Below are 27,098 nucleotides of genomic sequence, written 5' to 3' on the forward strand. Positions count from 1 at the left end.
TAGGGTAAATATATACAAATTCTATATTTATACATTTGAGAATCTTTCAGAACTCCGTTTGTATATTTCGCTTGCCAATATACAAACAAGATAATTTATTATAATTTTTTCATAAATCGTATGCAAATAGGTAGGGTAAGCATATACAAATTTTTGAATTTATACAATCAAGAACCAAATTATATAGATTTAGGATTTATACAAATCAGACGAATTATACAAACCAGGCTAATAGAAAAATTGGGTGAAACTATAGCTGTAAATTAGAACTTTCCTAAAGAGTAACTATAACATTTAATATGGTTTAAATGTTTGTTATTTTGCACAATTTTCCCTTAAATTAATAGCTTGTTCGATCAAGCTAAATTTAAAAAATGTCTATTGAAAAAATTGAGGTGTTTGGCCAGACTTTTAGGATAAGTTAAGTCTTTTTGAGTGATAACAAAAAAAAATTAAAAATGAAAAAAAATATTTTTTCTCCATAAGTACTTTTTCAAACTTTGCCAAACACAAATCAATACTCTATCATTCCAATTTACAAACATATTTTCAAATTGATAATTAGCCAAATACAAATTATAATTCTTCTTAAATATTTCTTACAAGAAATACTTTTTGAAATTAGCAGATTTTAAAAGCTTGTCCAAAAAGATCCATAAACTTGTGCCGATGATTTATAAATTATTTAATATAACTCTATTTAGTTATAGATAAAGTTTATTTTAACCCGTTCAAATTTAATTCAATCAATCCTATTTACAATTCCCTATCATTTTTATGTGTAGAAAGTGAAATTGTTTTTTTCTTCCTTAGAAGAGTGTGACAAATGATGAATGATTGATGAGTAACTCAAATGCACACACATTTTTTCCATAAAATTGACATTTCAATGGTCCTTTTATTATTTCTACTTATATTATTATTACAAAAAATGAAAATAAAAAAGTACATAAAGGGGACCGGGATTCTCCTTCTGGAATAAATTTTTGGACACGACTATAAAGTCTCAAGGTTAAAAGGATTTTAAAAAGGACAAAAGACAACTTATTGTTTGGATCTTTAGGTGAAAAAATAAAACAAAATAAAATAGGGAAAGGGTTCGAAATATATTCGAACTTTGACCGAAATTGTTGTTACAATACCGAACTTTGGAAAGAATTTGTTACCCCATGCACTATTTAATAGTGTATTTTAAAGGTATATATGTGTCCACGTGGACACATTACTATTTATAATGATGAATATTTATGATGTCCACAAGGACACATATATACCTTTAAAATACACTATTAAATAGTGCAGGGGCAAAAGGTCTTTTCCAAAGTTCGGTATGGTTACAGCAATTTCGGTCAAAGTTCGGATATATTTCAGACCTTTTTCCCAATAAAATATTATTAATATTATTATTATTATTATTATTATTATTATTATTATTATTATTATTATTATTATGTTTCTTTTATTTGATATTTTTATTATAACTTCTTTATTTTTGTATTTTTTAAATTTATTTTGGAAAACATTTTGATTGAATCAAATGCGGAATATCTATGAAAAACAATCTTTGTATCATGGCAAATAGGATAAAATTTGCATACACTTTATTCTCATCAAATTTGACTTGTGAGATTAGACGAAATTATTGTTGTTGTACTTGTGATAAATTGAATGGTTGACGAGTTTTTTAAAATTCATTTTACATTGGCTAATGACTACTATACCCTTGACAAAGATCTATAGACAAAGCATTAGTGAAAGTGGTTTAAAAAATGTCGGAGCTAGATTTTCATTAATGTTTGATCGAATTCAATAACTTTGCTTTTTTGTCGAATTGTATTGACGCTTTGACAGTTTTCGTGGTTTCTTCCAAATTGCCAAATTAGGATAGCTAGTGTCAATAAGCAAAATTGGGCTCAATGATGCCATTTATTGGGCCAAATTACCAAGAAACCCTCTAATCCATGTATAAAAGCCCATAAATGAATGGGCTTTATAATATTCAAGTCAAGAATCTTAGTTCCAAAACCACTTCGAATAATTGGTCCAATAGGCCCATTGTACAATAGCACATGTATACAAGATTAAATTCTACTTTGTATATCAAATTTGAAGTCATTTGGAGTTAATTTGAATCAATTCCGAAAGCAACAAGGCTAAAAGTGATCTCAGGCATTCCAACCGCATGAACTCCAATCTTATCTATGTCACATATTTGATGATCGCTAACGCACACAAAACCAATCTCATAACTTTTTTTGCAGGCAGAAGGAAAGAGAAAACGAGTGAAATGAAGTGGAGCAAGGGGAGGGAGGATCTACTTGAAATTGACTGTCAGAGAAATCAAAGCAAGACATAGACAAAGGAAAGAAAATCCCATACATGACAAAGGTATATTTGAGACCTTCTACACATCATGATAAGTTGATCACGAGGATTTAACCACAAATCCTGGTAAAACTCTATAACTTATTGTTAAAGTAAGTTCGGACCAATATCAAATAAGAAATTTTGGTGATCGAAGGCAATGATTTTGCATTAAAATCCCGATGAATCATCACAAGTTACCCTATCAACTGTCAGGACGATCTTCCCGTTTCTGGCACATAGACCATTTTCCTAAAACTTTTCTCAATACATTCAAAATTAAAAAATAATTTTTTTATGTTATGTTGTTTTTTTCCTTTATGTTATAGTTAGGAAGAAAACAACATAATATAAAAAATAAAATAAAATAATCTCTCTTGGCATGATTGTCTATGCCATCACTTTGTTGGAAAGTGTTATTTACCTACTTCCTAAATTATTATGTTTAATAATATTAATTATTGTTTTCTAGTAATTAACCCTCTTCCATGATTGTCCAATTTTATTTATTTTAAAAAAAGTACTAACTCTTTTATGCTGTGAAGAATCAACACTGCTCATAAAGGCCCTTAATAATAATCAAACAAAGACTTATCAAGATCGTAATAAAGCACTTATCCATTAAATTATCATAATATGGCTATCACTAATTATTAAATATTAATTAAGCATCTAATGACTAATTAGGGTTGAAATGTCTAATCCATATGGTATTATTTTATTCTAATTATGCGGGGAAACTTCACCGTTTTGCTAATCTCTATCAAATTCAATCTGAAATATTATTATATTATTAATTGCTTGATTAGTTTAATTCAAAAGCCTAATCAAGATACTTTACGTTTCCTATTACCCACTAAACAAATTTACCTCATTTTTTAAATCAGTGATTAAAAGTAGTCTTAGTGCAAAGGACCTCTTAATTAAATATTGAAAAAACAGAGGTTAATAGCACTTTTGATCCTTAAATTATTGATATATTCTTCTTTTGATCCTTGTGATGTTCGATTACTTCATATAGAAAATATGTTATATTTGACTATTTATATATAAAATTATATTACTGCCAAATATGAATTAACAATAATTATGATACATTTGTGAATATATCTGAGAAACATGATTTAAAGTGCACAAATCTAATTCATAGAAGGTTTAATGTGCTTAGAGACTAAAATAAGATTCTTTTTTTCAATTACTTTCGACCAAAATGCTAATAACCCATCCATTTAACTCTTTCTTTGACAAAATTGGATGTAGAAGTCAAGAAGCAGGTTTAATATGCTTAGTTCGATGTCATAAAAATTAAAACAATAATTTATCCATAATTAGGGATAAAAAAAAATGCTCATTAATCAATTAGTTTAACTCTTTCTTAGAGGAAATTGAATGTACAAGTCGGGAATCACGGTTTGCACGTAATATTCAACAAATGGAATAAAATAATTCTTTTAACACGTAATATTTTATTTAAGGAATTACAACTTGCATTTTTTTATATTTGTGAAGTAAATATAATAAATAGGAAGAAAAGTAAAAGTTTTCTTGTTATATTTTTTATTAATATAATCTATGGTGGACTATTAGGCAGATTCAAGTATATACCATCAAAAAAATGGAATCCATGTCTGATGACTTTGACAGAGTTTTAATTTAAGAAGAAAAAAAAAAAGAAAGAGAAAACTCTTTATTAATTGACCATATAATAAGAGTATTGTCTTTTTAATATATATACTAATGATTAAATAATTAGTTAAGCCAATCAAATTGGATGATTTGTATATAAGTTGTGATCCAATAATAAGATTGCCGTGTTTATGATAAACTTAGGAGTGGGCGTAAATACCGATAAATGATTAGATCGAATCAAATTACATCAGTCATTTCTTCATTTTATTTGATTTTCAGTTATAGGGGTTTGATTTAGTTATAGGGTCTCAATTCTACGATTTATCATAAAATTGTTTAAATTGTATATTAACTTTTATTTTTACATAAAAAATAATTTCCTAATTTATATGATGCCATTTTATGTGTATTTTGTTAATGTTCTACCATTTATGTGAAAAACAGCCCACGCACGACTCCCTATATATTGACTATAATATTGATTAAAGTATATTAACCCTCCATGATGTATTTTAGTGCTAGAGCTGATGTGTTTTTATTATTAGATACAAGAAATAATATGAACTTTTTGTGTTTAGGTCTCTGGTATTCGAAATATAATGACCTGACTGATTAATTTGAATTTGTTTGGATAGATTCATCAACGAAGTAAAATATTTTTTGGTTTCTACAAAAAAATATTCCCTCATAAAACTTGAACTATGGAAGAGGGTGAACTGATAAAAGCAAGTAAAAGAGAGACTAATAACTTTATTAAAAAAATTTGTATATGACATTTTAGATGAATAGACTTAACACAAGTCTATAAAAAATGCATATTTTTAGGCTCAATCATAACGTAGCTCAAAAGACATATTCACAACCAAATCGAACAACAAATGTCATTATAGTTATAATAATATACAAGAAATATTTTTTGCACAATTAAAGCCATACACCACAACCTCAAGATTCTTTTGCTAGATATTACTCCTTAAGGAGTATATATTTTTGTCCAAGTACTCCAATAGAATTTTTCTATTTTCAAGAATTTAAATTAGGAATCTTTGGGTAACAATGAAATGATTCTAATTATTTCATTACCATCTATATTATATTGTTATTTTTTCTGAGTTCTGAGGACAATTTTTCCAAAAAATAAAAGATAGGCACCCACTAATAATTATGTAAAGTTGATTATGTCCAAAAACTATCTAGCATCAAGACAGTGATATTAGTGATTATTTTATTAATTAATAAAACTATGAGGCGACCTGCCAAAGCAAATTTTAAAAAAAGTATTAAGAAATTTTTTTATATTAAATAATATAATTGGATTACCAAATCATGGCTCCACATGTTTGCATAATGGAAACTTGAACACAATGAATCTAGATACTATCGTCACTTCAGCTTGTTAATAAAATAATCAAACTCTTTAATTAACAATTAATTATTATATTATTAGTTATTAATTAATATTAATAAATCACTTTCATGCCAATTTTCGTCACCCATGCTGTCATCTTATAATTTTTAAAGAAAGCTTGTGCCTGGCAAATGATTTTTTTTCAACCATAAAAACTGCAAATTGTTGTTGGAGGTTAGAAGATGAAAGTACTAATCGTTACTTGAAAAATATATTTTAAATTAAGGACTTAGGGTGTGTTTGGTATGAAAGGAAGACATTTTCTATGAAAACTAAGCTAGTTCTTGCTTATATTCTAGTGTTTAATAAGTGCGTAATGAAAATAAATTCCCTAATGACAATTACATAATCAGAATTTCCAGTAAGAGAGAATCAAAATATATATAAGAAAAAAAAAGATGAGAAATTCAATATATATATATACACACATTTATTTAGCATGTACATATAATATAATTATTAGACGAAACATGTTTGGATGAATCCCTTTCTACTTCCTAGCTAAGACCATATATTTATATGTAATTTAGGAGAATATCGTGAATGGGGTGAAGTGGAAATTGGGGTTAGGGCGGAGGGAGGTGGGGTGTTGGGGATAGGAAGGAGACAATGATCAGCTTGATCAATGTAACTTATCGAACTTGTTTTCTCTTTTCCTACTAGCTAAAACAATCATTTTTTAAAGATATTCGTTTTCTCTAGAGAATCTTTTTAAATATATCTTAACTAATCGAATATGAAAAACTTTTGATACTTTTTTGAGAAAATATTTTTCTCTATGCCAAATATATATACCTTTAGTGTTTGCAAGAATATTATATAATATTGTAGATTTTTTTAATTTCAAGTTGGATTTGGAATATATATGTTATATGTGACAAACCAACAAGGCTTGGCAACAAGTCAGCAATCCATAATGCCATTCTTTTATACTCTTTCTTAATTGAGAAGCTTCCAAATATCATTTGAGTTGAAAACATTCACAAATTGTTGGTTAGTACATAAGTTACCAATTAAAACTTTAAGCTAATATGATATAAATAATATAATAATATAGAACAAATATTATAAGCTATGGTTGTATGTGATGTAAGCTATTAGCTATATAATTGGATATGTTACATGTTAATATTATAATTAGTCAACTTTTTCCCCCTTACACCATACCACACGCACCATTTTTAATTTTTGTTCATCTCCCCTTCTAAGTTTTTATTTAATTTGATAAAACCATTTTAAACTTGCATTACAATTGGGGGAATATTTTTTACGCAAATTTTACGATTTGAATTTAAGTTATATACATTAACAATATACTAATTTTATATTATTAGTGCATAAAACTAGTTAACGTCAAAGACAATGCATCAATGCATGTAGTCATTAGATACGTGCTTAAAGATGATCATACTAATGAATGAGTTCTAGATTATTATTTTTTGTAATTGTGATGTTTAAATTAACTTGCGTGTCTCTCAATTAATATCATGAGATATTTGTCATATTCATCAACAACATGTACCTAATATTTTTATTTATCAAAGCTAGAATACATAAAAATAAATTATTTAATATTTTTACTAGATAAATTTAAAGTGAAACTCCATGATTTTCAACAATTTCACTGACCACTAGAATTTTGGATTACTAATCTTCTCTATATAGTCTATTCCATTAATATATGAGATGCACTTCTCTTTTTAATTCATTTCACATATTAGGAGAATTAGAGGGCAATTTACAGGCTGAACCCAATAAGTTTTGTCCTTTAAACACTTAAAAGTCAGTTATCGTGATTCAGAATTCATAAAATTCAATTTTGAATCTATCTTGGTACCAAAAGAAGACAATTAACACGACTTGTCATCTCTCATTTTACCCCTAACAAGAATTTATTGATAACTATACAAATGTTATAACATATCTATAACAAACACATATATCAAAAGTCTTTATATTTCTTTAAACTCTAATTCAAATTATGTAACGTATTTTAAAAAAATATATATATTTTTAATTGCATAGACACCCCTAGATTCTTGGGAAAATGTCCACAACAGCTAGTCTAGCATGTTCCTCGTGTCTATGATCCATAAAAATAAGGCAAAAGTAAAGCATAAACTTTTGTTTCCTCAAAAACTTGGCAAAATCCAGACTTTACTTACCCATTGCATGCATAGCATTTGTTGACAAAATTTCCTCCATGCATCCACGTGTTCTTCATCTTTTTTGGCCAATCAAAATCTAAGAAAAATATAAATCTAGTTAATTGTATTAGGGTGGAAACAAAGATAAAATTCAAAATTTCAACTTAACGAGTCAAAAATATTGAATGTCATTAAACTCGTAGAGCAAATCCCAAGGTTAATTATAATTTTGTTATAGATTGTTTCAATTTCCTACTGAGATAACCAAGCAGAAGAAGAACTAAATATATTTTACCAGATAAAGACAAATTAAAATGAATAGCTTTGTATTGATGCCTTATTAGAATTGTGATTCTAAAGATTCAATCTCTAACGATAAGAACTAAAATTAAAATTTATCGTCCCTTCCTTTGTACCAAGTAGTACAAAGTAGCAAATTCAGAACATAAGGATAATAATAAGTGCAAAATCCTCAAAAATACACAATTTGTTGCAACTAGTCATAGTTAATTAGATAGTACTATATTATTATTAATGATCACTTAGTCACTAATTGTGACAATTTCATTTCGTACATTGATCGATCACCAACATCTCTACATAATTACACTTCTTATCTCTTATCTATTTGTATATATGCCTCCAAAATAAAAAACCAAAAAAACAAAAAAGTCTAGAGAAAACAAAAACAAAAACAAACAAAAAAGATTACCATTAAAAAAAGGAAACTATTTTTCCCTTTACTAAAAAAACCCAAAATGTTGTTCTTCAACATTAGGATAATGGATGTGATGAGTCGAAATCGAGGTATCAAACGACTCCGTCAATCAATAAGAGCTTTTGGGAGTCACCAGTCTGTTACTATTATGCTGGACTCATCAACCCAAGAGTAAGCTCTAATCCTACATGATCACCAACTTCCTCCAATTTCACCGGGTCAACCCGGTTCACCAACAGGGTCGGTTCAACCGTTTCAACTGAAAACGAGTCATGACTTGGGGCGCGTTTGATCATCTCATCATCTATCTCTTCAAATTGATCCCACCCCGTTATACTGAACTTCAACGGGGGTTGATTCTTCAACAAGTACTCTTCTGCTGCTTCAGCTTCTGCGGAAGCTGAAGCAACAGAATCAAAAGTACCCTTACGCTTGAGCCGCCCATTCCTAGTTTTGACTTGTTGGTTATCAGAGTTTGTTAAGTTATTCTTTGAAACATGTCGTATGTCACAACCTTTTAACGGTACAATTTGATCAGTATTGTTGTTGTTATTATTATTATTATCATCATCGTTATTGATTGGTACTTGCATGATTGTGGATCCTTTGAGTACTGATTCGACAGCGTCTTGACAACGCTGCCAATTGCCGGAACACATTAACCCGACTGAACCGTTTACCGGGTTAATTATCCGGCCACAAGCTTCGTACAATAGAGACCTAAATATTGCTGAGAAAAAACAAAAAAAACAATGTTAGTATTTTTCATTTGCATGTATACATATCCTAACACAAATTCAAGATTTAAATCTTAAATTTAGAAAAAAAAAATTAACATAAAGAATTCGAGTTAAAGTTATAATGAACCACATCCAGTATATCCAATTAAATACTACCTTGTGCCATTGAACGATCTAACTTTTGTGTGAATTATAAATATATTTATAATTAAATCACAATAATTAATAAATAAAGTTGTGGAAAAAGAAAAATTCATTCAACTCTTCAAGTAATATGAAGGTAATTAAGAAAATTAAATTTGTGATTTATTAAAAAAAATCTAAAAATAGTATAGCAATAATAAAAAAAAAGATTGATATAAAATAAAATAATCTTAATAGCTCAGTTGATAGAGTATCGATTTGTCAAAATTTTCCCCAATTACAAAAGAGAAGAGAAGATGGAGGAGGTAACATGTACCGGGACGGAGATGATCGGGGCCAGCATTGATGAGATTGATGAGTCCGGCACGGCCGTAAAATTTTGCAAGGAAGACAGTAGCGTTGGCTTGTGAATCAGGTGATTTGATCCATTGAAGAGAGGGTCTTAAACTGCAATTTTCACTGCAACCTTTTCGAAGAACTCGACAACCATTGCAGCTCATTCTCATGCTTTTTTAGAGAGAAAAGAAAAGTTCTGAGCAATTTGAAGAAGAAAAAATGTTTATAGTGAAGGCGGAGAAATGGAGAAAAGGGGTATTTATCGAAGGAGAGAAGAAGAAAAAGGGTGGTGGGGTGGGGTGGGTGAGTGGGGTTGGTGGGGGGACGGGGGTTTATGTCATGTTTGGGTGATCAAGTAATATCTGAAAAACAGAAATTGTTTTTTTTATATTATTATTTTATTTTATATGAAATTATAAAGAAGTTCTCCCAATATTTGGGCCTCTTTTTGGGTTCACCTGGTGTGCCTTTTATGTGGAGAAAATAATAATAAATTTTATTATTTTAAATTTTACTTATGAAATTATATCGGATATATTTTTTTGTTATGCTCAAAAATAATTTCGAAGAATAATGAGATTTATCTATAGTTTGACGGATCATCAATAACGGAATATTAAAATAATTTTACTTTTGTTTATGTTATAAACTTTTGAAATATGTATTATGTACTTATTGGTTTCTTATTTTTAGTAATTATAAAAACTTATATTAATGAGAAAATTAAATCCAATTTATCTTTAGATTAAATAATGTATCCATTTTTAAAAAATGGAGATAAAGAAGGAAAATATTTTGTATAAAATGAAACGTATATATAAAGTATAATTATATATTCGATTAATTAGCTTAGCATAAAATACAAAATAAATTGGTTCCACGTCTAAAAAAGGCTTGGCATCTCTAGAAGATATTTTAAAAAGTGATATCTTATTCTTTAATGATGAGTAGATAATTTAAGATACGAGTAACAATTGATTACAGACATAAACTAATAATATTATTTCAGAATTATCAGATTTGTGAGTAAGTATTAATTTTGCAAGTCCAAATTGACTCACCTATTTATAACTCTATTCAATTTAATCTGCTCAAATTTAATTTAACTGACATATTTAATACCTTTAATATTAATCGGACATGAAGCCACAAACACTTAAAATGATGTTGTCCTCGGGATTTTATATCATTTGCAAAAATTATGTCCCATAAAAAGAATTATAAAAATATGTCGATCTTTTTGGAAGGAAGCAAAGAGATTAAAAGAATTTCACCCTATCAATTTTTAAGCGCTATTTAAATTTTTATGTATAATTAAAAAAAAAAAAACTAAAAGAAACACAATTATTCAGTCAACGAAAAAAAACAGACTGGTTCTTACAAATTTTTAATTCACATTAAAATAATATTTGACTTTAAAAAAAAATTAAAAACAAACTTTGAATAATTTGTGGATTTGTTTGCATTATGAAGTTTTAAAAAAAATATGTAATACGTCATGAACCTCAACGAAAGGGTTTGGGCTAATGATGGAGTCGACACCTTAAATTTGTAGATTTACCACATTAAATTCATTATAATATTAAAATTATGGATATAAATTATAATTATATCTCATTTATTCGCTTAGTAGTCAATAAAGTAACATAAGAATTATGACGTTTCTAATTTAATTCTCAATAAAGATAAAAAAAATTTAAAAATATTTGTTCTAGTCTGAATGGACAAAGTTATTTGATACATGTATTTAACGGAAGATAACATAAATCAAGGGACAAAAATCAAATCCACTTTGATTAGCAATGGCGAAATATGAGGAAGTAACATACGAAAGGGTCGATGAAAGTATATATTCTCCGAAAGGAGTCCAAACAAACCTCTCGACTCTATCTAACTCCGCCACGTCGATGAGGTGTCAATATGTTGCAAAAAGATTCCATTTCGAAAAAAGAAGCTGCGCGTGGAAACCACGTGAAAGAATAAAGGAACAGCGTGCGGTTCGCCACATTTGTGTCACGTAAAACACCACCCACCCGGCCCCACCTAATTCTCCCGGTTTAAAGGAACTTTGTTCCCATAAAACCGGCTATTATTTAAAGACCGGTTATTTGTTAAACCGGGATTAGGAATCAGCCCGGTTTTTAATCCCCTCTGTGGGCGGCCCCAAGTGTTGTTATTTAGTTGAGTCATTTATTTTTGTTTTTATTATACTATATATGGCCAATGCTTATCCTAATTGCCATTTGTTTGGACTTGTCTAATTTTTTTTATTTTAATTCTTTTGGTTTTAAGCGTTAATATTTGTATTGAGGTTGATTAAATTTAAATTTGTAGAGACGGCAATTTTAGCATATTTATTTTATTCTCAAGTATTTAAATTCAAAACATAGAACTTGATTTAGTGCCTTTACTCATCTACTTGATCATTGATTTGTTATTTTTATCCACAGCTTCGAAGACTTAGTATAAAAAGAAGCTAGTGAATTTTGGTGGTCACAAATATGTGGTGATTGTGACACATATTTAATCGATATAACAATGGTCATGTGGAACCTAGTTAAGAGAGGGAATTGTTTGGTGTGTGTAAACAAAATTCTACAACAGTAAATGAAACGAAAATTATCTTACTTTTAAGGTGTTAGATATTCTTAATGGTGTAAGGTCTTTTTAAAATCGTGTGAACTTAGCTCAATAAAACAATATCACTCCGCTCTGCTTTGAGTGGTGTGCCTTAACTTGTCAAACAATTAAATTCATAGATATAGAGTAATTTTCATTGATTTAATTATGCATTCAACTTTTTAAATATATTCTATTATATTTATTTATTGGGAAAACGTAGAAGTACCTCCCTAGACTATGACCCAAATCACAGAGGCACACCTTAACTAAACTAAGGTCCTATTACCCCCTGAACTCATTTTTTTTTGTAATTTTGTACACCTTTTTGGCTTACGTGACATCCAAATATATCCAACGCATCTCAATTGTGTGGAGTCACGGGGTGTGCCACATAAGCTAAAAGGTGTACAATATTATATATAAAATGAGTTCAGGGAGGTAATAGGACCTTAGTTTAGTTAAAGTGTGTCTCTGTGATTTCCGGCATAGTCTAGGGGTACTTGAGCCTTCTCCCTTATTTATTTATTTATTTGTTTGTTTGTTTGTTTGTTTGTTTTAAGAAAAAAGACTAGACTTCCACTTTCAACTTTCAAGTACGCTTTCTTTTTCTTCTACGTAACTAAAAGAACACCATTAAGTGGTTAATTGTGATTTATCAATACTAAATTTTAGATTACAAAGAGTTGGATTAATTGATTTTGGTATGGTCACAATTGGAAATAGCTTTATTATTTCTGGATTATCTATATTCATGCTAATCTTGATTAATTAACGTACCACATGAAGTTTATTGCTTTTTTCGGACTTTTATGATATTTTTTGTTTGTAGCCGCGGGTCATGGAAATCCCACAAGGTAGCTAAAGTACATTTGCTTTTATATACATATACTCCCTCCGTCCTATTTTATGCGACACTTTTTAGATTTCGAGATTCAAACAAGTCTATCTTTGACTGTAAGTTTTTCATAGATCTTTTTAACAAACACGAAAAAATTATCTTGAGCATGTATATAGAGTAGAGTGTGGGTGTTGGGGAGGTTAAAGTTGGAGTGTAAGGAGTAGAAGGAAAGACAATCAACATATAATAACGATTGTGAAATTTGTTTTCCTAACTTTCATCGAGCTGTAAAAAGTTTATTTTCTCGTTTAAAAACATGTGTTCCTCCCAACCAACCATATCTTTTAAATGAAAATATTATTTCTTCTTCGGTCATGCAAAGGAGATGTTTGGCTAGAGGTTTCAAATATTTTTCACTTTATTTGTAGTTTACGGAGTTTGGAATTAAGAAAGGATGATTGTTTCTAGTTATACTTCTGCAAAGAATATTTGGAGTAATATTCATGTTTGAATATATTTAAATACATTTTAAAGTTGAATTCAAATCACAGTTTTTCAAATCAAGTCATGAAAAATTATCTTGAAACAAAAGTGAATAATTTTTATCGTTAAACAGGTCCAAAGTGTCCCCTTCACTTTCTTGCTTTACTTGTAGTGTGAATACAAACTATCATAAACTCAAAAACAATCCATTTTTATGATAATGTTAATTTAATCACTCGTGTTATTATTGTACTTATGCAAATCAACGTGACAAATATACAATATGGTTATTTAATGCTTGATTCGTGTGCAAAAGAATAGAAAATAAGACTAGTTTTTATTATATAAAAAGGCTTTTCACTATATATACAAATTGAAAAGAGACAGTTAAAGCTCAACTAATATTCTAACTTACGAATGGAAAAGTCCCATTATTTCTTCTAATCAAATTGAGAAACTTTGCAGGAAATGGGGAAAAGAATTAAAAGTTGTTAAAGTATATATAGTTTGTTCTCTTTCTTGGCTGATAATATATTTCTATAATCATTCGGTATCCAAAGTTATTTACTTAATTAATTCACATTCATATAATGTAGGGTATCGATTAAAAGGGAATGTTAGCTCCTTACCACAAATTTCTTCTTTCACGGGGATCATGAGGTTAATACATCCTTGTCACCTCACCCCTTGATGATAGATGTGTGGAACTATAATATGAGTTACATATTCAACTGAACTCTGTAACTTTAGTTCAAATCTTATATTTATCCTACGAAATCTGTTGGATATGTACAACTAACATATTAATTTAGAATCCGTAACCTAAAAAAATTAGAATCTCGACTTTCAAAATTTTAACTTTATGGAATCAGATTCAACATTCTACGATATTCCATCTAGATTTAGTGGCTTTGAATAAATTATTTGTATTAATTGGCTTAGGAGCCTGATTATGACCGAATATAACATAACTACATCCGATCATACATATTTATTTGGATAGTGGAGAAAAATTATCGAATTTGTCATAGAATCGAGATTACATCGTTTCCTTCCTTATCAGAGAAGGGTCTTCCAGGTAAAAGGAGGAACTTTAAGCCTCAAACTACGGCCCATTTCCAAGATTAGTTTGAGGCCTCATTCTTACGGGCCTAGAAAGATACTAAAGCCCAATTACTTGATCACAAGAATTTTTCTCATAAATTCTGTAATTATTGGGGAAAATGCATTGATATATTGTTTTCACTATTTAAGTTATGTTCTAAGTTTATAATTTTTGTATAAGTATATCAAATTAGGAATAAATTTAAATATTCGATGTCTGAAATTTCCTCATTTTTGCCTAAAGTATACAAATATGATATCATATGATATATGGCTGGATTTGTGGACAATTACTCCTTATACCCAAAAGTTGGCCCAAAGATTAACTAACTAGCCCATGAAGAAATGGATACTGATATCACTTTAGTACATTAAGCCCAATACTCATGTGAAGGGCCAAATATGTAACTAGGCGAGTTAGAGCCTTGAAAATAATGAAAAAAATTGCAAGCAAGTGCGAGAAAAACGGAGCACGAAGCTAATGCTTCTCCCTACCAGAGATAAGGGATTCAATGTTATGTTATAGCCTTCATTCCCTTGATTTAATGATGAAAAGTACCGTTTTCCTTTTAATGGACTTACGTGTGTTGCAAATTGAATTAGTTAGATCAATACATTTTGGATATCAAATGATTATATGTTAAGACTCTCAGCACTCTCAAAGCCTCTTTTGTAAAACTCTCTCTAGTACTTTGACTATACACATGTCATTACAAATTCATATAATCTGAAAATCATCAATTCATATCTAGCGATCCAAAACAATTTTAATGGGAAAAGTCTAATTAACATAAAATATAAAACATTGTATTAGTGATATCAGAGTCATCCATCACTCTTTGTGTCTATCGTGCCTTGGATGGTGAGACCAGTCTTGTAGAGTTCTCTGGGGACTTAGATTTATTGTGTCTAAAACATAACCGTCTAGGACGACGAAACGGGCTGTGTTGGTTGTTATGATTCAACGACCAACTTTTAGGGTGTGATTCTCCCAGAGTTCGTATAAAATATTTTCTTTTCTAAAATTGCAATACCATGTGCTTTACATTTGTAAATCTTCAAGATCCATAAAAATTGTACCAAAGAATTTCAAATTAAATATTGACACTTGATCTCTAATTTTATGTTTATTTGACTTGGGGGTAGGGGGGGGTCTAGGTAGGTGGGTGAATAAATAGAGTCAACTGGTCTGTGATCTGCAAGTCATATAGACAGTATCTCAGTTAAGCAGTGAAATCTAAATTAAAAAATTATAAAAAAGTTTGGATTTAGGCTTTGTAAAGCTGCAATATTGAACTGGCTATATCCTCGATTTAATTAAACATATCTCCAAATTAATTAAATATTTAAAATAAATAATTAAAACAAAGAATCATGCATCAAAAGCATGGATGTACCAATTAGTTGGTTTTCATATATCCATGCAATGCAATTATTCTATTAAATCTCATAATCATCTTATCCTATAAATTAATGTTAATCAATTTGTTATAACTTGGGTTTGATGTCCTAAAATTATTAACTACTTAATTGCTCAAAGAAAATATAAAACGATCCCTACAATAAACATGGATAGAGTCATAGAGCTATCAAAAATAACTTCTCTACTTCTAACTTCGTTAGAGTAAGATCTACATATATTTTATCTTTTTCAGATTTCACTTTGTGGAATTGCACTAAAGATGTTGTTATTGTTGTTGTAGAGTTATAACCGACGAATTAAAGATGATCAAATACTACACTTTTCAGATTATTGTAAAGGAAAATTGGAAAACTCCTAACATTCCATTAATCTTGAAATCAATTTGCACTTTATTCATTCCACTCACAAATTGTTTTTGAGGGGTGGTGGTGAAATCTACTATAAAGTAGCAATAGTTACGTTAGAAAAATGTCAGAATTACGATGAGATAGTTCAGATTTTTTTACTACTATATACGATAAGATCAAAATAAAATACAGACACAGAATATCGAACTCCGACAAAGTAAAAGTATTAGCAAGAGGATCATAGAATCAAGCATCTTGTGGTATGATTAATTAAACTAATGCAAACAATTAATGATGCAAATAGTTGAAACGATAATATAATAGTAGAATAGAATAATGAGAAGAGTAAAATATTTTTTTTTAAAAAAGAGTAATGAGTGGACTTAAGATGAGTCTTATAATAAAGACAGAATGAAATAGTCAATTTGATTCCATGCCAAATTACTATCAAACAAAAATCCAACCTCAGCCGCACAATACGTGGCATTTGCCAGACATCGATTTCTCTGCAAATTAAAATCATAAAATACATCCAATTTCTTTAATCTCTCTAAAGTTTATATATTATATATCAGAGGCAAAAAATAGATTTTAGAGGAAAAAATCATTAAAGAATTTGAGCAATAAAATAATAAAATCTGAAATTAATATAAGACTAATAATTGTGTTCATAATAACAAAAACCGCAAGATGTCCTTCGGGATGACTCAGTTTGTTTGGAGGGTGGTTATCCACACGAATGATCAAGGATCAATCCCCCTCAAGCCTTCTGAGTCGAGCCTATCGCATAGGACTTGCCTAGTGTGATTTACATCCCCTATTTGGTCCATAAATTGTGGCAAAGGTTATAGCAATGGTCCTTTCAGCATAACATTCAAGTTTTTGTTGAAATCGATTTTCATGTTATGTTTTATATTAGATGCATTCTAATTCTATTCCATTATTTCTAAATAAACAATATATTAAAATAAATAAAGTTGATTGTACTTAGCTTGTTAATGAGGAGCAAATGCATTCTTGAACAAAAACTCTAACGTCTAGAAACAAAATAACACTAATATTAAGGGCTTTATTTGTTTTGTGAACAAGTTATTATGGATTAATTATTCTGAAATTACTTATCCATCCCTGAGTGGGATAAAAAATAATATTACAATTTTAAAATAACTAGTCCAAAAATAAGATATGAAATATCCCATAATTTTATCCTAATCAAACATAAAATAAATTTGATATTGATCATCCTTTATCTCTCATATCAACCGAGCTTATGAGTGATTTTGATACATTGACCATGCACTAACTGACGATTTAATACACCTGACACGTAAATTTCTCACTTGCTGATAATTTTCATATATTTTTGTCCTTGTGCAGATTTTATTTTTCCACCTTTTTTGTGTAAGTTTGTAGATTGAAGTAAACGTTATTTATTTTATATCGGGAAAAAGGATAAATATATTATGAACTATCATAAATGATATGTAGATACCCTTCGTCATATTTTTGGGACATTGGTGCCCCTGCCATCCAAAAAGTGACTAAATAGGGATACGTGGCGCAATCTTATATGTTGATTCAATATTAAATAAATATCAGGTTGGTGGATATGATTATGACACGTGTATGTTCCGTAGCATAAAGGGCGTAGTATAAAGGATATATATGCTCTAGTTTTTGGACGGCAAGGGTACCAATGTCCCAAAAGTATAATGAAGGGTATTTGCATACCATTTACGATAGTTTGGAAATATATTTGTCCTTTTTCCGTTTTATATTACTAGTATATTTATGGTGTTTTCCATTAAGACAAAAATTGTTTAAACTGTTCTTTGTAATTACTGTCCCCTTAATTTTTAATGATCAATCTTCTACACGTATAACTATTGGAGAGATCCTTTGTTTTTCTTGCACTAGCCATCATCAAATTTGTTGTTTTTTAGACCTAGTTCAAGTGGCAAAGATTGTGAGATTCATAATATAGGTTACGATTTTAAACTTTACATGCAAATTAAATTTGATATTTAAGTGATGAACGATAGAAGGACGGATACATTATTCCTGAATTTTGGGGGTTGCAATTCATCCTAAAGATGGACTAGAAATTGATATATCAATCGTTAAAAAGTTAGTTCTCTAAAATTTGAAAGAAAATTAGAGAATATTCTTACTATCGTTTGTTGCAAAATGGTGAATAAATAAAATAGAAATTATCTAACGTTTTTTTTGGTTGGTGTTGAGGTTTTGAATTTGATTGCCGGTATTGTTTACCTATGACAGAGGGTGGGCCTACTAGGGCTGATAAACTTTTAGCTTTTTGGCAAGTTTTTCAAGAAAAAATGCACGTCATAATTTACACGTCAAATAAATTTGAATCACATTTTCGAGAATTAAAGTGAAGATTTTATAAGATATAGTTATATAATTTCACATGATATGCATTATTTTTTAACTCAATAATTTGTGTAAGATTGTTGAGTTAAAATAAACAATGTGTCAAGCAGCTTGAGATGTGACACTTTCATTGATCGTTAAATATCCCATACTTTTGGTTGAAAAAATCAATTTACCTCTTCATAATCAAACTACTACAATATAAATAGTTCTATCAGAAGAAAGTACAATATTTAATAAATTATTCTAAATGAGCTAATTGGTGATTACCAATAAACAGCCAATGGTCATCCTCCACTTGTTTACAATTTGTAGAGGCTTCACAATAATACACCTATAATAATAATTAATAAATGCCCAATACACTTGGTAGTAGAGTTGAGCAGCATCATTATCGAGAATTGTGTTGACATAAATAAGATTTCTCTAATTTTAACAGCCAAAATTTTCAATTTCATGTCCTATAATTGAAAAAAAAACTTTGATAGAAAATATTTTCTCCTTTAATAAATATTACTTATCGCAAATTCAAATTAATCGAAGATCACAATGAATATAGTTAAGATGTTGGATGAGAAACAAAAAAAGAAATAGTAACCATAGCATCTTTTCATTGACTTGTATGTGCCAATGTGCTGGATGTGTGGTCAAAAAGTGGCCCTATATTACACCAATCAAATAGTCAACAGAATAGATATTTGACTAATGATACCTTAATAAGTACCTAAATTATTTAATGAAGAAAAAGAGGGGGAAAATACAGCAAATAATAGGTTGGAACTTGTTCTAGATTTTAGATCCAACTAACAGACAACTAAAAAATAATACGGTAGTATTTTATAAATATATATACATTAATTTCACAATAAGAATGTCATTATAAGTAATAATATAACTAGTTATTACTCTCTTCGTTTCAATTGGGTTATCTGATCTGACTTTGAATGAAATCGAGAAAGTAAAAAAGACTTTTTGAATCTTGTAGTCTTAAACAAAAAATACTTTAATCTTGTAATCTTAAACATGTCATGAGTTCAAAAAATAATAATTTTTCAATAATTTGGTGGTTTTTATATGTTTACCTAACTATGTATTAGAAATACCTTGTTCAGTTGAACCATCGTTTGCTACTTATATCTATCATTAATCTAGTGATAAGAGATTACGTGTGAGGTATAATTTTGACGTGCATCACATGTTCAAACCTTATCAGACAAATTTGATATTTTCGTAAAAAATAGTAGAAAGAAAGCCCCGTTAATCAAGGGGTGTCGAACAATATATGTCACAAGCCCTAGTAGATTTTTCGATTATCCATCGAAAATAAACAGGCCCCTACTTCCAACATCATGCTTTTTGGTACTTTACTACTACAAAAATAGCCAAAAAATAACTTGGAATAAAACATAAGAAACCCCATCAATGACAACAGATTTGGCAAATCTTGTTTTTACTGTCAAATATAAAATATAAGAACATGTTGCAGCATGATAAGGCATAGGATCTGATAGTGTAAAATCAAAGGGTCAACCAAACATTAGAAAAAATAATCCCATCAATCACAGTAGATATTGTCCATAAAATGTCCCTAGAAAAACTTTAAAATTTTCAATCACATAGATGATAGGACACTCTGTAAAAAAATTAATAATAATTCAATAGGTGATAGGACACTTCGTAATCTACATGAATTGTACTGATATGGTTGAAATCGCTCTAGCCTAAATTAAAATTTTGAATTTAAGTCTCTCATAATTAAAAAAAAAAAATAGAATGATCTAAGAGACCCTTATACGTACCGACTTTGCCAGCTAAACCCTTAAACTCACTGACACAATATTTCAAACATCTCTGACCATTGATCAAACACATGTATCGCCACAAAAATGAATTTTATAGAAATTGAATTTAATCGAGCGAAAAAAACAAAGTAAAAAGATATAACACTGTAATTTTTTCTAAAAAGTTCTTCGGAAGAATAGAAAGAAGGGAAAAAAAAGCTGTGATAACAAAATCTAGATTTACTACTTATAGTAAAAATTGAATATGTAATGTTACATCAAAAAGTTAAAGTTTTGCTATCTGTGAAGAAAAGCTAATACTTTAAAGAAATGCCAAAAATTGCATATTGATTTCTGGACACTCAAAAGGTGTAAATTATTGTTTCTTGATTTTCTACTGATAAGTTTCAATATTCTGATAGCTACAAATAGATACAGTATTACTTTTTGATTCTGTAATCATAAAAAAAAAATTAAAAAAATCTAATATGGAATCACCTCATATCTATATTACAAGGAATATTTAATTTAAAGATTTTAATTTTAAACAAAAATTTAAGTTATATTCACTCACAGTTTGAACTTTACATGTGTTTGTGATAAAAGGTTAGTTATCGAGATGAGGGTCTTTTGAAATCAATTTTTCTACTTTTATGAGGTGAGAAAAAAAATGTGTGCATTTTTATTTTCATTGGAGTCCACCTATGAAGTTATATTGAATATGTTGTTATTATTGTTGTAATAAGTTTAATTTATTTATATACATAGTAATTAGTGTAAACAAAATTAAATTATCATGTTCAATATTATAATATTCATATTTTTCGAAAGCTTAGGGATAAATATTTTTTAAATGACCTGATAATATATAAAAATCAAACTTTCTTACACACTTGCCAAATTACCAATAAACAGTTAAATTAAACTAACACACATTGTTAAGATAAATATTTTTTACACTATAAGGTAACAATCTTATTTTCAAGATTATTTCTTACATTTAAGAAAATTTATTAATAAATATCTTTTAAATAGATTGATAATATAAATTTGTGTATGTAAATAAACAAAAAAAAATACCTCTCTTTTTTCTTTTGTTTTTTTCTATCTTCCCCCACCCCATTCTTCTTCCTATCTTCTTCAAGAAAGGTTGAGAGGACAAAAGAGTAATTAGATGCCATTTTCTCCCCATTTCTTCTATTATTAATAGTTTCCATTATTGGCTGAATTATTGAGTTTAGAAATAATTATTGACATATAGAAATACAAAAAAATAAAAAATAAAAACATTAAAAAAAGATTAAAATCTCACTATAATAAACTATTGAGTTTCATCAAAATCTCATTTCTTTTATATACATCATCATCATCAATTTCTTGATCTATTTAAAACAAAAAAGATAATATAACTAGCTAGACATTTTTCCAAGTACCAAAATACCCACGGTTTTACCCAATTAATTCACCAAAAAAAAAAAAAAGTACTATGGGTTTGAGAAAAACGTGGGTATTTTGGATAACATAGGAAAAAAAAAACTAAAAATTGATATCGAGAAACTTAGTTGCTCAGTTGATTGACTACCTGAACTTTCACCTTATTGGTGAGCGTTCGATTCCTTCCATTGATTTCTACTTGTTATGAAGAGGATCTGGACAACTAGGTACCCTTCTTTTGTTGTCGTGTAATAAAGCGGTACCATTTCTCGTACCGTTGTTATTATTGTTGTTGTTGTTGACGATGATATCGTGAAAATACTTTTGAAAAATCTCCGTTTGATTAATCTTGGTGCTGGTGAAATTTGTTTCCGATAATGCCACTGGATTTGTTGGAAATATCCGGATTGCCATGGAAAATTGTATAGAATGTAGTGGAACGACGATGATAATCATGAGAACGAGCAACACAAGAGAAATCATCGAAGAAGAGGGAGGATACATGGGTTTTTTTGGGGTTCTATTTTTTGTGAAGATGGAATTAAATGATATGGGGAATAATAAGGAGAAATAAACACCCACATAAAGAGGAAATACACAAAAAAAAATGTGTAAGAAAGTGAAAGAGAGGATTTGAAAAAATGAATCTATTTCTTCTCTCTTTTTTTAATGGAGTTTTTATGTGTGGTTTTTCAACTACTCTCAAGTACATAAGGAAAGAAAAAAGGGGAAACAAAAAATGAAATGTGGGGGGGTGGGGGGTGGGGGGGAGGGTTAGGGGCGGAGTCAAGTAAAGCTAAAAGGTTCGTTAAAATTTATTTTAATAAAAAAATTATATTATTTATATATGATTAAAACTATTAATTTTATATATGATACATATAGACGTCTTTGATTATTTATTTTTCATATTTTAAATATTTTTAGTGAAAGTTCTGACTCATCCGCCACTAGAGGAGGAGGGAAGGGGACATGGGTAGTATTCGTGCAATGGGTAGGGTCCATTTAAGAAAGAATACATAAAAACTAGCAGTGGGTGAGTGCTAATATGAGGTTGTTGGATGGAACTTCAAATGTCTTTTAGATTAAATTTTGAATCTATTAATCTGATTAATTAAGATTTGTATTAAGTAATATCTCTAAAAGGAGAGTTTTTCTTTATCATGTAATTCTCTAATTTTTAATGTTCAAATTTCAAACTTTGATTAAGAGTGAAAAGTTTGTATTGTGAAAGTTTAACTTTGACAAATGCATTTTAAGTGTGATCATTGTATATAAATTTTGTGCACTTTATAACGTATTTTAACATGTTATAGTAATATTATTTTTTTGATTACTCTTAGGCGATATATGAAAATAGTCAAACTAAGTACATCAATTTTGATTGATATTTTTTGAGGTATTTTTTTAATCATATTGATAGAAAAGAATTGTAAATTATACTATTTTTTGTATAGTTTTTAAACATTTAAACATTTAAATTTTAAATTTTTAAATATTAATTTAACTTAATTTGGTTTAGCTTCAAATATTAGTTAAATTAACTTTTGAAAAGTAGATCATGACAGGTATTTTGAGACTGATCGGAGAGAGTGATATCAAGATTTTTAGGCTGCAAAAATCTTAAAACGGGCAAATAAAATAGAAAGAAACATGAGAGTACGTTGCACATATATTTCTCCAAATAATCATGAGTTTTTTTAATTTATTAAAAACATTATAAAATTATTACGTTTGACTGCATTATATACCCCAAAAGACTGAAAAATTGAATGTCGGTGCTATACTACATATTAATAATCACTTGAGAATGAAACCTAATTACTGAATTTTAATTAATAATTATGAGGTTAAGATTAAAAGTACAATTTAAAAATTAAACAGAAAAAGTACTTAAATATATATTAATTGGCCGGGAATCTCGCTATTGTGTTGAGAAATTATTTTGTTTTTTTTTAAACCTTCTAAATCATTAATTACAATTAAGAATAAAATTATGCATCTAATTTAGCAAATTGCATTTTTGCTAACTTTGATGCTAATTAAGTGAACCTGTGAACCCTCTTTCTCCACACATTAATACGGATTATACATTTTTTTAAATTGTCAATGTAATGAATTAAACTCTTTGTTTTACTTGGATGTTCGATATTCTCTATTGAGACCTAAATAATTTGAATTCGTGATTTGCAGGATCCGGTTATAGAGACTATATATGTTCTCAAAAAAATAATTTGTCATGGGACTCGAACTCGATCGAAATTTCTTATTAAGGAGGAAGGAATCTCAGCTATCCAATAGTTCACGTCGGTTAAATATAACAAATTGTTATAGGGTGTTTGGTAAGTGTACTATGAATCAGTACATGTTCCCAAGAGAAAGCAAAAAATGCATCACTCGATTAAAATTTCTAAGCTAAACATTAATTCTTGTTATTTTATTTTTTAAAAAAATCATTTTTAAGCTTACAAATTAAAACATGGTGTATTAAGAAAGTTAAGTTTTGGCTCAATTTTTTAACATAATTGAGAGTGTATCCTTACCAACCTATTACATTTGCTTATATCTAAAGATGATCACTTAGAAAACATGAAATTTCGAAGAAAAATTTCATCGAAAATTAGTTACTCAAAAATGGGTCAAAAGCCCTAATTTTGAACGTTACGATAATAACGTCCATAAAAAAAATCTATGTTTTTAGTAGTAGATATGCATCTCATACAACCAAAAACGACTCGACTTTCATCTCATCCATGGGAAAATAATAATTAAAATGAATTTTTGCTCTAAAAGTTTTTCTAGTGAACCAAATTAATTATTTTCTTTTTCAAATCTAGGCATGACTTTGACTGGATTTTTCGATAAATAAATATTCTATTTTTTATAACAAAAAAAAAAGACATTGTAATCTTGGAAGTTGTTCATTCCGACATTCCAATATAATTTAATTCTACTTTGAGTATTATAAATTAGTATTTTTTGCTTACATTCATTTATCAATTTCTTAAAATTATTGGCCCTTTTTTATTTTTTTATTAGTCATAATTGTAATTAAGCTAAACAGGTTGCTAATATTCCGTTTACCAAAACCACGCAAATCAGGTCGGTTGATGACTCTACCTAATATCATTACATATTTAATATTAAATTATTCACATAATTTTAGCAAATTTTCATATATATTCTAGTGGATTTTTCTATTTATCTTTTTCTGTAGACAAAATAATTATTGTATTCTTTGTACATGATTTTGCTTCATAAATAAATTTCATTAACGCTAAGGTTTGTTTGAGTTAATCTATCGATCATCTCAGATATATCATAAACTCATGGATATTCACAAACAAGTCAAGATATCAAATATAATTTTGTCTTTCTTAAAGTCGTTATCTGATATTTTTAGAAATCTAAATTATTCTACATTAAAAAAGTCTGCTACTAATTAACAAGCCTAACAGAGATGAATCAAGGCATAAACAGAAATACGCCAACAATGACTATCAACAGTGAAAATTACGATAATTACTACTATTATTTATTTCGAGTTGCAAAAAAGAAGAGATACATAAAGAAAATCACATCAACTAATATACTCTTTGAAGTTAATTACACTCCCAAGTTAAAGAAAAAAATAAACATTTATAAATATACAATATTCGGAAAAAAAACCAGGTATTATCAACAAACAATTTTTATCTAAATACCAAATTTTTATTAGTTAATTTTCTTTAATGAAAAGTTAGTAATACAATGTCAGCAAATCCTGTTAACTATGAATTATTTAGTGACAGATTAGGGACGAATATCGTAGTTAATTCTATTTGTGATATATACAATGATACCAAAATAATTTTGAACTATGAATATACGTAATCTTCTACTAATTAATCTCATTTTTCATAAACAATTATCTTTAATAGTTCTTAACTTATATAATATAGTCGTATTTTTTACAAATAAAATAAAATAAAATCTTTAAAATGCAGTTGTTACTTCTTTTCCCAAAAGGAAAGAAAATACCATGGAGCGACCTGTTCGAGGAATTGCAAATCCATGAACATTCACAAGACTTTTAATAATTTTCCAAAAAAATTAAAAGAGAAATTTCGTAATAAAATTTTTATAGTAGTACTATATAGTATATACAATCAGACAAATACACAAAAAATATAAATTAAACAACTAGGTCCCTCCATGAATATTTCAACGACAAGCAACATCTAATTTTATAAATACATAAATAAATACACATCTTCTAATTTAATTTATATGACCTGTTTTAGAATACAAATGTTAACTAAGTAATGTTTGTTGTGAAATTACGCATAAAACTTTAAACTTTTTAAAAAAATATAATTTATATTTCAACAATAAGACTAAATTTTGTAAGAAAATAATTAATATATCATTTATTTTAGTTTATGTGGCTTAATTCGGAATAAAAACGTAAACTAAATAATGTTGGCTATGACATCAAACATAAAGCTTTTAATTATTTTAAAAATTAAATTTACATAAATTAAGGCCTAATTAACCAATGTGTTAAAAATATATATATATTCACGTGTCAGTGTATTGGAATAATCAACAACTTTTTTATCAGAGTTTGAACTATGAGAAAAGTTTGATAAAAGTAGCCCAAAACTTTTCAACATTGTCGGATTTGTTCCCATAAAAGGGATTAAAGAAAAGTGCCTTTTGTTTGTATGTGTCTAAAAAATATTATTTTGTTTTAAAAAAAAACATCAAAATCAAAGTTCCCATTTATTTTTTTTACATATAAAAAGCATATATTATCTTCTGGATGTGAATAAAGTTAAACCCCTTTTAAGTTTGTACCTTGGATTTGTTTTTCTCTTTGTGTCTTTCACTATTCAATTTTTCCCCTTTTTCTCAAATATCTATTAATTAAATAGTTCTCATTTAGATGTGTATTTCAAAATCCTAAGTTGATACATAGTATTATGAGGAAAAAAGATCCAATATTTATTAAAATTGAGCAATTTTGCTTTGTGTTAAACTTTGAATCTAATATTGCTCTGTCATTAGCAAATCGTCTTGACTCTTATAATTAATGAAGTTTCATTGTGAAATTGATGTACACCACATGATTGAATTGTCCGAGAGAGAAAAAAGATCCAAATTTATCCTTCGACTTCTGATTTATGATCTAAAATTAACCTCAG

At 28.3% G+C, this 27,098-nt stretch overlaps 1 protein-coding gene across 1 annotated transcript; it reads right to left on the reverse strand.

The window, feature by feature from the left end:
• Positions 1-8,353: 8,353 nt before the first annotated feature.
• LOC125821522 (LOB domain-containing protein 42-like) lies at positions 8,354-9,678 on the reverse strand. Its single transcript, XM_049500939.1, has 2 exons — positions 9,467-9,678; positions 8,354-8,996 (listed from the first exon to the last, which is right to left on the reverse strand). The coding sequence occupies exons 1-2, from the start codon at positions 9,654-9,656 to the stop codon at positions 8,413-8,415; spliced, it is 774 nt and encodes a 257-aa protein (XP_049356896.1). The 5' UTR covers positions 9,657-9,678; the 3' UTR covers positions 8,354-8,412.
• Between the last annotated feature and the right edge of the window lie 17,420 nt (positions 9,679-27,098).

The sequence above is a fragment of the Solanum verrucosum genome, unplaced genomic scaffold (genome assembly GCF_900185275.1).
Source record: "Solanum verrucosum unplaced genomic scaffold, falcon-dt-bn FXZP01000217.1, whole genome shotgun sequence".
Taxonomy (NCBI): domain Eukaryota; kingdom Viridiplantae; phylum Streptophyta; class Magnoliopsida; order Solanales; family Solanaceae; genus Solanum; species Solanum verrucosum.

Coding starts and splice junctions, on each gene's coding strand:
- LOC125821522 (XM_049500939.1), bottom strand. CDS start 9,656: ATGAGAATGAGCTGCAATGGTTGTCGAGTTCTTCGAAAAGGTTGCAGT. Junction 8,997..9,466: donor CCCCGATCATCTCCGTCCCG/GTACATGTTACC, acceptor GTTTTTTCTCAG/CAATATTTAGGTCTCTATTG.